The 14058-nt window shown below is 44.4% G+C and overlaps 1 protein-coding gene across 1 annotated transcript in view; it reads right to left on the bottom strand.

Annotated features, from left to right (window-relative positions):
- Positions 1-10839, bottom strand: part of LOC108942188 (ankyrin repeat and sterile alpha motif domain-containing protein 1B-like) — a 34714-nt gene extending 23875 nt beyond the window's left edge. The window contains exons 1-3 of the mRNA XM_018765334.2: positions 10639-10839; positions 6045-6143; positions 5546-5698 (exon numbers count right to left, since the gene is read on the bottom strand). Of these exons, the coding sequence (XP_018620850.1) occupies positions 5546-5698; positions 6045-6143; positions 10639-10839 (453 nt within the window). The remainder of the gene's footprint in view (positions 1-5545; positions 5699-6044; positions 6144-10638) is intronic.
- Between the last annotated feature and the right edge of the window lie 3219 nt (positions 10840-14058).

Genomic DNA, 14058 nt, shown 5'->3' with positions numbered 1-14058 from the left:
TCTCATCAACATCCAAGGTAATTCACCGTTTGCACATCGAGTCACATTTAGGGTGTGAAAAACGTTGCTCGGCTACGTTCGGACAAAAACTAGTTTGGACTTCTGTAGCCCTTGGATCCTGTGAGGGTGACATTGGTCTGTGTCATTACAGCAGTATGTAAGAGCACTGGAAACACCGCTTCCACCCGTCGCAGGGATAATGCCGGGCACGGACAACAACCAGCGCAACGAGCGCAACCGGTGAAATGATCGGTAACACATTGTTTTTTGTGTAATGTCTAGTGCATCTTTCTCAGAGTCTCCCTCGCTGATAGCTGCCCAGAGGCAAGGGTCATATCGACACTCACCTCATTCCCACATCGAGTCGAGCGGAGCCAAGGCAGGAGCCCGTCAGCCACAGAAGTATCCCTTGATCTCAGTCCTCTTCACACACATACACTATGTGCTCTGTCTCTCTCCTCTTCACAAACACACAGAGTACGGTCCCTCCCTCCCACCCTTTTTACACACATAGTATAGGCAGCATGCCTGCACTCTCTTCTTCACACAAACCCACACATCATAATCAGTACATTTGTACTCTCTCCTCTTTTCACACACACACCATGAGTAGCATGCCTGTGCTCTTTCATAACACACTGTGAGTGGTGCATTAGTATGCTGTCTTATTCAGTCACACAGCCTTGTACCTGTACTCTCTCTCCTAATCACACACACACACACACACACACACACACACACACACACACTGTGACAAATGTGTCTGCTCTCTCGTGCCTCTTGCTCTGCCTTAACACTCCACTCTCTCCTCACTGCCGTGCTCGACACCCCGTTGCCATGGTAATCAATGCCCCATCCCAAGGGCTGTCTCACCGCCTGGCTGTACAGGTTATGATGGGGCTGCAGTAGTGTAACTGCTAACCCTAACCCCTTCACCACAATTTTATTCTGTCCTGTAAATGCCTTCAATCATTAACTTTATTGTACAGGTTGACACTGCTTTCAGAGGGTCGAAATGCACCCTGTCGCACAGAATCACACAGACACAAGAACTCACATACATACAAAAGCAAAAACAGGCACAAGCACACGAACACATTTATATACTGTATATATACACACACACATTTTCAGAACCGCTTGTCCCATACGGGGTTGCGGGGAGCCGGAGCCTACCCGGCAACACAGGGCGTAAGGCTGGAGGGGGAGGGGACACACCCAGGACGGGACGCCAGTCCATCGCAAGGCACCCCAAGTGGGATCCGAACCTCAGACCCACCGGAGAGCAGGACCCGGTCCAACCTGCTGCGCCTCCACACCCCCCCCACTGTACGTATACACACACACACGGCGGTGCAGTGGGTTGGACCACAGTCCTGCTCTCCAATGGGTCTGGGGTTCGAGTCCCGCTTGGGGTGCCTTGCAATGGACTGGCGTCCCGTCCTGGGTGTGTCCCCTCCCCCTCCGGCCTTACGCCCTGAGTTGCCGGGTAGGCTCTGGCTCCCCGCGACCCCATATGGGACAAGCAGTTCAGAAAATGTGTGTGTGTGCGCTCATAAACACAAACTCTTCCTTCCCTCACATGCACAAACACATAGATCTGTGCACCCTTTATACTCAAATTCACACACACATAATTGGGAATCTCACCATATATATATAAAAATATTAATTCACTAATGGACATACAACACTAACAGGCAGCACCACTAATAGACTCAGGAGACACTCTGGACTTTCATTCTGTACGGAAACCCTGATCTATCACGGACACTACAAATTAGTAATAGAAGAGTTAAACTACATTACTGAGGCTTTTTCGGACTTCCGTATGGCCTCCTTATCCCTATTAAATCTAATCTACGCAGTGCTTTCCACAATCTTAGATGACTCGTCCCATCTATCTTCATTCTAACATTTCTACACACAGTTGTTAATGTCTACACATTTATTAGCATATTGTCAGATTGCAGGTCATATAAACAGCTGTTCATATGCATAGACCGATGTTATACGTAAACAGAGATGGCCAAAGATACACATATTTGGTGTGATCCACAGACAACTGTAAATATCTACATAGAATTTATCAAACCTACATATGCTGTATGTAGTCACATCTGCATACAATTTTTTAGATCAACACACAGCTGTTCATAACCATACACAGCTGGGAGCTTATAAACATAGTCATATCTGTGTATGTGTTGCTTCACGTATAATTGTGATTCAAAAAGAGACAACAAATGCACTGCTGACAGTGTGCACAACAAACAGAAAGGGCATGGACATGCTTTATTTAAGAACAGCAGGCTCTTTCTGTTAGTTGCCTCCTGGAACACCATTCTATATTTTATTTACGTCTAGTTAAGGTCATACACATACAATTTAGGGGCGGGACAATGGCACAGTGAGTAGTGCTGCTGTCTCGTGGTGCAAGAGGATGTGGGTTCGATCCCCGCTCAGTCAATCTGGAGTTTGCATGTTCTCCTGTGTCTGTGTGGGTTTCCTCTGGGTGCTCTGGTTTCCTCCCACAGTCCAAAGATGTACTGTTCAGGTTCACCCATAGTGTGTGAGTGACAGAGAGAGAGAGAGAGAGAGTGTGTGTGTGTGTTCCACTGATGTATGGATGAGTGACCCAATGTAAGTAGTGCATCTAGCAGTGTAAGTCACCATGGTGAATAAGGTATGGGTTGGTAACACTACACAGTATCTATTGTAAGTTGCTTTGCAGAAAAGCATCTGCTAAATGAATAAATGCAAGAGTTCTCTAACACAGATTCTCTGCTGACATCTGCTGGTGTTTAAGCCCCCACTGCATAAATCCATGACTGGATAAAACTGCATAATAAACACTTTTACTTTAACCCTATATATTCTTTATTTTAGTATTCTCCTCCAGCTGTATTTTAGGATGTATTAGACTATGATGGTGCATTTACTTGAATGTGTACTTTTCATCTCAGAGTCTGTGTATGTTGGTGGGGGGATGAAGGACAGAGAGCATGTGGACATTGATGTTGATGGCGAGTAGCAGCGCAGCCCCGGTACATTATGTTTAGTACTATGTTTACTGTTATCAGTTGGGACCTATAAATAATGTGCAGTTCTCAGAAGCTCTACTCGTGTAATGTATACTGGTTTACATGGTGGCAAATTCCTGCGTGTGCATGTGTGGCAACCCTGGGGTGGACTAGCATCCCATCCAGAGCATACCCCTCCTAGCCCAGCACCTAGTGACTCCAAGACCAGAGCGCAGCAACCCTGAAAAGGACAAGCAGTAACCAAAAGTGAGTGCTTGCTTTCCAGTGTGCTCTTTCATCCTTCTCCTGTGCCATCCTGCCTTCCATAAAGACGCATGCAATGCACACATCAGTGCATCTCAGCTCTGCCAATGCTACTTTCCTCTTCTCTTGCCACCCTGAATTGATGTCATAAAGCCTTCAGTTCTTGTCCTACACCCTGGGTCCTCCACTTGGATTGTTTTTAGTATACCACAGCTTGACTGCCTTCTATTCCATGCCAAATCTCACTACTCCTAAACTAATCACAATGGTTGTCTTGCCTGAAGGTTCTTGACAAAGCTCCCTTTCAAGGTTGTCTCCAGCACCTTATCTGCATCCTCACTAAATCAACAGCACACTTTCCTCTTGTTGCCTTGAGGCAACTTTATTATTATGCCCCTGGTTCAAGCTTGTGTCATATGGAGCTTCCCCACACAGCGGGTTACCTCCAAGCCCAGTCCCTCCTGCATCTCACCAGGTGTGTTACCTGTGCACTGGTGCCTTCTGCCTGCTAGAGTTCCATCTTAGTGTACCCGCACACAGTTTGTTCCCGTGTGTGGTTGGATGTTTGGGGTGGAAAATGGTTATATAAATATGCAGGGGGTTATGGTTTTGTAACGTGATGTTTTTTTGTTCTTCCTGTATTGTGCATTTTCTTTGGTGTTTGTTGTTGGGAGAGATGTCATTTAGGGACTGCCCGGTCAGTGCTGGTGGGGAAAGTGCTTGCGACCTTGTGGGGCGGGATGTTCCGGGAAAGAAGGGGAAGAAGACGGAGGAGGAAAAGGGTTGGAACACGGTGTGGGGAGAAAGGGGAGTTTTTTTTTTGAGACCGGGCGAGGAGAACGAGCGGTTTGGGTTCGTTCTCGCTCGGGGGGTTTTGTGAAAAAAAAAACGGCGCGAGCGACAACCAGCCCGCGGGCAGTCAGTTAGGTTTTTTTGAGGAGTTTAAGGGAAAGAGGGGGAACGGAGCACGTGTGGGAGACACCGCGTTGCACCAAGTTTTTTTTCGGAGTTGGGGGGTGGAAGGTTAGGGTTTGGCCAGCGCGACTGGTCTGGACCCGGCGGAGAGAGAGTCGCCAGGACTCGCCATCATCGCTGGAGAGAGGGTGGATGTGAGGACAGGTCGCTGTCGGTTTCCTGCACCGCACGAAAACCGTGAGTAACGGCGGGAATTTCCCTCGGTGGTGGACAAGGAGCTCCAGACTAAAAAGCGCGCCAACGAGACGACGGTACCAGAGACTGAGTCACATAAAAGGAAAAAAAACGTGTTCGTTTTCTTTGGTGGTGTGAATAATGTTTATTTTTGTGGACGTTTTATTTTAAATGTTTGTTGGGTTTATTTCACCTGAATGTTGTGACAGTCCCTGTGTAGGTGTGAACGTTTTTTTGGGGAAAGGAAGGCGGGGCTGAGGTTGCTGTGTGTGACGCATGGGAGGTTTGTACGACTGTAGTATAACAGTATAGCTGCACGACGCTAACTGGGCCTCTCCTCACCCTAGCGAGAGTCATACCCCGAAATTGGGGGAGCGACAGTACACGCATCCCAAAGTTGTGTTGTGGACACCACCGATTCACCTCCCATGCTAGTAATATTAAAAAAAACATCAGAATGGAGTGAGTGGGCTACATTAGCTTGACAGATCTTCAGCCTTTGTGGATTCTCGCATATCTTTCTGCACACGCACTGCACAGTCAACAAACATTACAACTGACATTGTTTACATGAAAGCATATTAGGGCACACACTTCAGTAGCATATGTTCTTCAGTGTTACATCAACGTTGATTCTAGTTCTTCTTGTTGTGCAGTTCCAATATTTTTTCTTTAGATTTTTCCTTCAGTTGAATGTTTTTGTTTCTGTACACCTTACACCATCTCTTTTCTCTAGACTCTCTACTCCCTTGTCCCATAGCTGATCACTACCTAAACTCTAGCAAAAGCACTATGCCCTTCCACCTTTAACCATTTTAACCATTTTCTTTACATTTTAAGCTCCATATCTCCCTCACAACTGCTGAATCCCCTTCAAATTGCATCTCTTTAGGAACATTTCTCCTGATCTCGTAACAGTTACATAAATTTGCATCACACCATCTGTCTGTATTTGGCTGTATCAGAAATCAGTAAAAACATTTTGAAAAAAATTACCTTAATTCCAATCCCCAGCAGTCAGTTGACTGAACTGCTTTGGATCTATGTGTAGAATACTGAAAGCTGGGTCAAAAACTGCCAGCTTGTGAATGGACAGTACAGTCACTCACACTTATGAGCTCTGCTTCCCAGATCTTCTTCACCAGCTCCATGGAGGTGTATCCATTGATAAGGAAGGATTGAGTGTAATTTCTGAGCTGCAAAGACTCCAGCCACTCTGCCACTGATGTGGGATTATTGCCATCACACCCAACAGGCAATACCTGAACACAGAAAGAGAATCATAGTGAATATTGGCGTATGCTAAAGGGTGTGTGTCCGTGTGCCATCCTGTGTGCACATCAATATTAGTTATGTGCATTAATATTTGCACATTAAATTTTAATTTGTGGGCAATAATGTATAAAAGCAACCCTTTATCTCGAGTCCCGTTTGGGGTGCCTTGCAATGGACTAGCATCCCATCCTGGGTGTGTCCCCGTCCCCTCCAGCCTTGCGCCCTTTGCTTCTGCGTTAGGCTCCAGTTCACCGCGACCCCGCTCGGGACAAGCGGTTTCAGACTCTGTGTGTGTGAATAGAATAACCTGTTGAACCTTGACCTTACACTTACCTTTGGAAGGAGGCGGATAGCCTGAAGTAAGCGCTGTCTGTGAGCAGAGTTGAGGATACCAATTTCAAGCAGGTCCTGATCTTCCACCACATTACTTCCCTGCAGAAGAAAAAAAACACATTAGATTTTCGTAAGTTGTTGCACTTCTTGAATAATATTACACACAAACTGTGTTAATTTAGCAGAACTCCAGTATAACAGAACTTCTGCAACACTTCCAATAATTTACACTTGATCGCCTTCACCTTGCTGTAATTGTACACACTTTACTCAAAACAACACACATAGCTCTACATTTAATACAAGTCATACACTATTGTACACTACAATTTAAGTGATGTACTAAAAAGTTTTTTCTTCCAAAAAGCCAGTTAGTGTTAAAAAAAAGCCAAATGTGCAAAGTCCATTTTCTGATGAATGCAAGACATTTCAAGCAAGATGGATAAACCTGTACTTTTTTATCGAAATGAAAAACAAGCTTGCTTGTTTGATACACAATAAATCCGTTTCAGTTGTTAAGGAACATAATATTAATAGAGATCATCACGCAAAACATGTATCTACGTTTCACAGATTCCAGGGCCAATTTTATGAATACAAGTTAAGTTAAAAACGAAATCTTCAGAGCAGCAATGCCGTTCCAGGAGCATGTCTTACCAGAACATGTCCTGTGGGGCTGCTCCCCTCGCTTGAGAAATTACCCTCATATCCTGCATGGTCTAGAATATTGGCTTTCCCCTTCAAGTCAATGACATTAATTCATCACCTTTAAGCACCATCAGTGCATCTCCCAGTGAAGGATTCTGCTCACTCCACACTTTAATGAGGTTTACGTGATAGTTCTGTTTTATTTTTCCTTTTTCAAGGTGTGTCACTTCAAATGTGACGGAACCCTTTCGCGGAAGACAATATACGGCCCTTTCCGCTGCAGTAGCAGTTCACTGGTTGTAGAAGGCAGCGAAAGACATTTTGTCCAGGCTTGAAGTTTTTGCATCATGCACATTGGTCAATACATTGCTTCTTGGCTGTCTCGGCTTCCTGCATGTTTTCGGCGGCCTCCTGCCAATGACTGTATAGAGGCAAAGCAATCCTTGGTGGTCAGTTCACAAATACAAACCAGTAAGTTAACGATAAACACAAGAAATGAATGTACACACACACACACATTTTCTGAACCGCTTGTCCCATGCGAGGTCACAGGGGACCGGAGCCTACCCGGCAACACAGGGCGTAAGGCCGGAGGGGGAGGGTACACACCCAGGACAGGACATCAATCCTGCAAGGCACCCCAAGCAGGACTCAAACCCAAGACCCATCAGAGAGCAGGACCTGGCCAAACCTGCTGCGCCACCGCGCCCCCCGAAATGAATGTAATAAAATTATAATATAATTAAACACCATGAAACCTTGTACAAGAACTTGAGTGGCAATGCATCATAGGAGTCTCAGCTCCCCTCACCACTGCCACAATATTCTTTGTCTATATATCAGATGAATTATTCAATAACTATATTGTCTTCTTAAAAAAATTAACACATTTAATACTGCTGCATTATACATTTATATATACATTTATTCATTTAGCAGATGCTTTTCTCCAAAGCGATGTACATCTCAGAGAAAATACAATTTGTGCATTACATTAGGAGAAAGAGAGACAGTTGCAGATGTGTGATTCTTAAGTAAACCTAGTTTGTTACTTTCCACTTGATGCACCGATGTTCATCGCTCAAGTTGGTGCATAAAACTCAGAATAGATTAATATGGCCACTTTGCTATAAAGCCCAGATTGGTGGAGTGTTGCAGTGATGTCCTTCTGGAAGATTCTCCCATCTCCACACTCTCTGGAGCTGAACCAGAATGACCATCAAGTTCTTGGTCACCTGTCTTTCCAAGGCCCTTCTCCCCTGATTGTTCAGTTTGGCCAGGCAGCCAGCTCTAGGAAGAGTCGTGGTTGTTTCAAGCTTTTTCCATTTAAAAATTATGGAGGCCACTGTGCTCTTGGGAACCTTCAATGATGCAGAAATTTTTGCAGCCTTCCCCAGGCCTGTGCCTCAACACAATCCTTTCGCTAACCTCTGCAAGCAATTCTTTTGACCTCAGGGCTTGGCTTTTGCACTGATACACATTGCCAACTATTGGTTCTTATAAGTGTAAGAAGACCCCCCTCTGGCAGACATTACAGAGCACTGTCTACCAGAAGGACCAAATATAAGAACAGTTCTTTCCCTCAGGCCATCACTCTCATGAACAGTTAACACTCCCGTATAGGGCTCCTGTCAGTGCAACGACATCCCTTCAATTTTTTTGATTAAATTCTTATTTACTTACATTTCTTGTATTTATTCTATTATGTATACTCTCGTGTTTATATGTATACTCTGTAAATATGTTATTTATTTATTCTGTAATTATGTGTCAGCTATTTGTTGTCTGTAAATACTGGAAGCATCAAGAACCTTGTGTCTGTAAATACTGGAAGCATCAAATTCCTTGTGTGCGTCAGCATCATTATATAGACAGGTGTGTGTCTTTCCAAATCATGTACAATCAGTTGAAAACCACAGGTGAACTCCAAACAAGGTGTAGAAATATTTCAAAGATGATCAATAGAAATGGGATGTACCTCATCTAAATTTCAAACGTCATTGAAAGGGGTCTGAATACTTACGTTGATGTGATATTTCAGTTCTTCAGTTTTATTAAATTTGGAAAAACTTCTAAAATCATGTTTTTTGCTTTGTCATTATAGGGTATTGACTATTGAGTATAGATTGATGAAGGGAAAGTGAATTTAAGCTATTTTCGTATAAGGCTGCAACATTAAAAAGTTAAAAAACTGAAGGGGTCTGAATACTTTCTGAAGGCACTGTACATGAGTTTGTAAATGCTTGCTTTCCAGAAACCCCACACTGTAAGTCACCTTGGACAAAGGTGAAAGCTTACATTTCGGTAACATTTATGACTTACAAGTCTCATAGGTCCATAGTTTGTTATATAGTTTTTCTCACAAATTTCTAGTTATTTGCTATTTTTCTTTAGTATATCCATAATTTCTTCTACCATGAGTGTAACATTCTAACCTGCTTTCAACTGAAAGAGTGGCAACACTAACATTACCCTTGTTTTTTCCCAGTTCATGAATATTCAAGTGTAAATTTTTTTACATCCTAAACAATGATGGGGGGGGGGGATCTTTTCTTGCTGGTGATTATTGCTTTGGATTATTGATCTTTACACAGCTTATTTTAGCCCATCTTTACAAAGTCAAGTCTACAAAATAATAAAACAATCTCTAAGTTTTCCGGTCAGCTGGCGAACCTGCCCCTACAATATCTCCACATGTATTCGCTGTATTCAGTGTGGTCATTAAAAAAGGTTCCAACAACTATGTCCAAATAGCCAGTTAGCTCAAAATCAACCAGCTAAGCTTTGCATCCACCCAGCAGCTGTACAATAAAAGCACTTAAATCACTTTACTGGACCAAAATATTCCATCTACTAAAAGATTAGGAGGGATGAGGGCATGGCCATCATGTGCATATGTAACTGCAGTACTCTATGGCTTCATAGTGCCCGTTCGAGAGTGGTCGGCCAGCATCATCGTGTTGGAGAGAGACAGCAAAAAACTGAAGTGCAACTGGGGCATGAACATGTCTCCGTGTGTTGGAGTATTGCTTTGCGCTTATATCTCATTTGCTACAAAACAAATAGAACAACAAGAACAGGAGGAGCCATTCAGAGTGGATTACGACCTCATTCACACACTTGAGACAAGCATATGCTTTGCTACACATATATTGAGTGAAGCCGCTTGTCCCAAGTGGAGTCGCGGTGAGCCGGAGCCTAACCTGGCAGCATGGGGCACGGGGCTGGAGGGGGGAGGGGACACACCCAGGACGGGACACCAGTCCATCACAAGGCACCCCAAGCAGGAGTCGAAACCCAGACTCGCCAGAGAGCAGGACCTGGCCAAGCCTACTGCACCACCACGCCCCCCGACTTTGCTACACCTGCTTCAATATTATTTACTTCAAAGCACTGATTCACAAAACCGTAACAAAAGATTGCATGCTTTGCTGCTAACACTGCTCTAAAACTAAGGATTTCCGGGACAAATCTCATGGATGACGCAGAGCCGGCGACGTGGAGTAAATTAGCATTAGGAGCTGCCCTTAGACGAGTTAGAAGTATTTAAAACTGAGAATGGGCACATAGAACATGATTACACAGTGCAATGCGACCACAGCTTTACACAAAATCTGGTTGTAGTTCTACCATGCAAAATTGGAGCCATACACAGAACTATTTCCACAGGCTACACAATACTGTCAGCAGCGCACAGTTCAGTTTGGATGGAGTGTTGAAGGTTATTTTAATAGAGGGAGTGTTGAACGTTACAGTCTGGATACATCCACATCACTGCACAGCAGACGAAGGGTTAAACAGAACAGTCCGGTGCTGCTTGGATAGAATATTACACAGTAATATTTGAACACAGTATGAAAGGAATGTGAAAACCGTATTATGAGGATGGAATGTTACACAATACAGGCTGAATGCAACACTAAAAAGCTGTAATGGATGTACTCACCATGAACTGCACATTGTCAAAGCCATTGGCCAGCAGGTGGTTCTCATACTGGACAAGTCCAATGCTGTCCAGCCACTTGCCCACAGACTGCATTGGGCACCGTGGGCCTATGAGAGGGTGTAGGGACAGGTGTTTCTGTAAAGAAGACCCATCTGTATGGTAGCCACGGCAACCAGCCTGGGAAATCTGAGAATGCAGCATCTCGTCCAGCAAGCCTATACTCGGTGCGCACCCACTCAACACCACGAAGAGACGTCCAGAAAAGCAGAAAGCGAGAAACACAGCCGAGATAGCAGCAATATAGGCACACACATCAGTTATGCAGAAGGTTCGTCATGAAAGCAGGATGGAATTTCACCTGATTGTGTCAGTAAGTGCCCCTTGTTTCTGCTCTGTGCATGTGACTTAGCAGAGGGTCTTTGTCAATCTCTGAGAGTGGTACAGCCATTACTCCCACTCATTTCCCATTCCAGCAGATCTACTCCTCCACACACTCTCTCTTTTCTCCACCCACCCCGTTGCTCTTCCTCTCTTTTACTGCTGGCAAAAGCATCCGATCGGTGCCAACCTCTGTCAAAATGCACACGGAGGCATGGAGCGGCTTCTAACTCCTACACAAAACACACGTAAACACAGCACACATACACAGTGACACACACCGTTGCGTAATCAAATGTGCATCACATGGAGCCATTGCACCCTACAGCAAATGTGCACCCAGTCTGCCACAGATGTGCCCACCAGCATAGCATGTTCAGAGAGTATTCTGAGGTTTCACAATTACATTCCTCATATTCCCTACCTTCCTTATATTTCCATTTCAGACTTATGTTCCTGTCAATGCGTTATCCCTTGATGCACATCAGCAATCGCACACAGTGTGCAATAGCAAAAACCTTAGGATTTCTCCCCATGGTAACAAGCATCACCATGTGGGATTCATGTGATGGAGGAAGTAAAGAGGAGGAGCCATCACGCATGGAATACGACCTTGAGAACTCAAGGAAAAGACCTGCTGACACAGATGATGCTGTTGTAGAAACTCTGGGAGGGGGAGTAAAAGCACCTGTGAAAATCTGTGTCACATATCCTCAGTCACCTTGCACTACTTTCCGGTACACACCTGGAAACTTTTCTCTGCGGAACATGAGAGCAGCTGTTCAGCTGTGCCCGTGTTAACTTCACTTAGGTTTTGGTTTGTTTCTTCTGAAATAAACCGGCAACTTTGGTCACAACAGAGTTTGCTTAGAAAACTTTTTTTCTACGTGAGTTTGAGAAAAGATTCGAACGCAATTAAATTGCTGGTTGTGTGTGCTGACTACGACCGATTGCAGATGCGGTAATAAAATGTTCTGTTGAACATACTCACCAACAAGTGTTCTTAGCTCCAGATTATAACACTGACTGATGCCCAGTGTAAAATGTGTAAAAGCAGCCGGAGTGAAACGTGAATCTAGAAATCAATAAGTTGAACCGTGCGGCAAGGATGTGCAAGATCCCCTTACGGAATATTGATTCAAAACAGAAAAAACAACCAACCAACCAATGTCTGCAACCGCTTGTCCCTGAAATACTTTCAGCAGTAGAGTTTATTATCCACAGCACCATCTGCTGCCATATCATAAAATCACAGAAGTTCAATAAATGCTCACTACCTATGAGTGCAGCTAACAGCAGACAGAGACAGGAACTGCAGCTCTGCAGCTGAGGGCGACACAGGGCATAAAACTCTTGGAAAACATCTTAACACGTGTGGGCATAACGTTTAACGGATGCAATCTTTCAAGCAAACGTTGCTACAGGACTTCGGTGAACGTTCATGGTGTTTCTGCGGGAGGAACACATATAACCTTTTCTCCGTTTACCTGTCAGAGAAGCTCATTCACTAGTAATTAAAGTACAAATATCAAACACTTTGAATTTGCACATAGCTGCATCATTGCTTTCTGGTTAGCTCCTTGTAGCATCAAGAAGCCATGAATTTGTTGTGCTGGAAGTAATATGCTTCTTTTATTGTGTACAGGAGACCTGTCAGCTGAGCTTCTTTGGAAATAAGATCAGGCTAGATTCAAAACAGTGAATGCTTTATCACCTGAATATTAATGAAAACAGAGCTGTTACCAAGGTAACTGCCTTACATTCTCTTAACAAAATGCAACGATGAAGAAAGAAAACATGATTCCCTTCAAGTTCAAAATGCAACATTGAGTTGAACTCTTTTTTTTCATGTTGGGGGATGTGGTGGGGTTGCGGGTTTGGTTAAGTCCCACTCTTTGGTGGGTCTGAGGTTTGAGTCCCACTTAGGGTGCCCTGCGATGGACTGGTGTCCTGTCCTGGGTGTGTCCCCTCTGGCCTTGCAGCCTGTGTTGCCAGGTTAGGCTCTGGTTCACTGCAACCCTGCTTGGGACAAGTGGTGTGTGTCTCTGTCTGTCTTTTTTATGTAGCACATTTTCCTTTTAGGTTGCCTAAGAATAAAAAATACAGAAACTGAGATTTGTAACAACACAACTGAGTACTACTGCCTAAAAACAAAATTCCCAAGGCTGATACATAAAAAACCTCTTTAGGGTTAGATCAGCCCGGGCCCCACTCCTTCTGTGAATGTCAGCTTTACTCAGGTAGGGAAAGTATTTCGTGACCTGAACCAAAACAGGTCAGCTCATCCTCCAGATGTCTTATTCTATATTCACACACACACACATTTTCAGAACCGCTCGTCCCATACAGGGTCGCAGGGAACCAGAGCTTACCCGGTAACACAGGGCGTAAGGCCGGAGGGGGAGGGGACACACCCAGGACAGGACGCCAGTCCGTCGCAAGGCACCCCAAGTGGGACTCGAATCCCAGACCCACTGGAGAGCAGGACTGTGGTCCAACCCACTGCGCCACCGCATTATTCTATATTCATTTCATTTATTTTTTTTATAGAGCACTCTCCTCATTGGAGTGGCACACAGTGATGAACAAGACTGCAGTAAAATTCTATGCTAATGTAGTATAATAGATGTATATTAAAAGAGTAAGCCATCTGGCCAAAGCAGAATAACCTGTGTCCTTGCAAGTGAATCAATGCAAGCAGCGAAGTAAAATGTGTAGATTTGCAGGTGTCATCCAGGCAAAAACAGCTGTACTGCTGCCAGGGGAAGGTAGAAGAGGAAAGAAGAGATAGATGATGCACATTCCACGTAAGACAGTAGAATGGACAAGAGGATGAGTAGAAAAGTAGACAGGCAGCACAACGGCCATTAGCGCAGACAGAGAATCTCTTTTGATGCATCTCGAATTTTCCAAGTTTGACAGCAGGTAGTGTATAGGCTATATAGGGTCCCAAACTTGGAAGACAGAAGTTTCTTTCTTATGCCTCTTAAGATTGGCTCTGGATCACCATAACCTTGTGCACTCGAAATGGATGAAAGGTCT

The sequence above is a fragment of the Scleropages formosus genome, chromosome 5 (assembly GCF_900964775.1).
Source record: "Scleropages formosus chromosome 5, fSclFor1.1, whole genome shotgun sequence".
Taxonomy (NCBI): domain Eukaryota; kingdom Metazoa; phylum Chordata; class Actinopteri; order Osteoglossiformes; family Osteoglossidae; genus Scleropages; species Scleropages formosus.
This window is presented reverse-complemented; position numbering and strand designations above follow the sequence as displayed.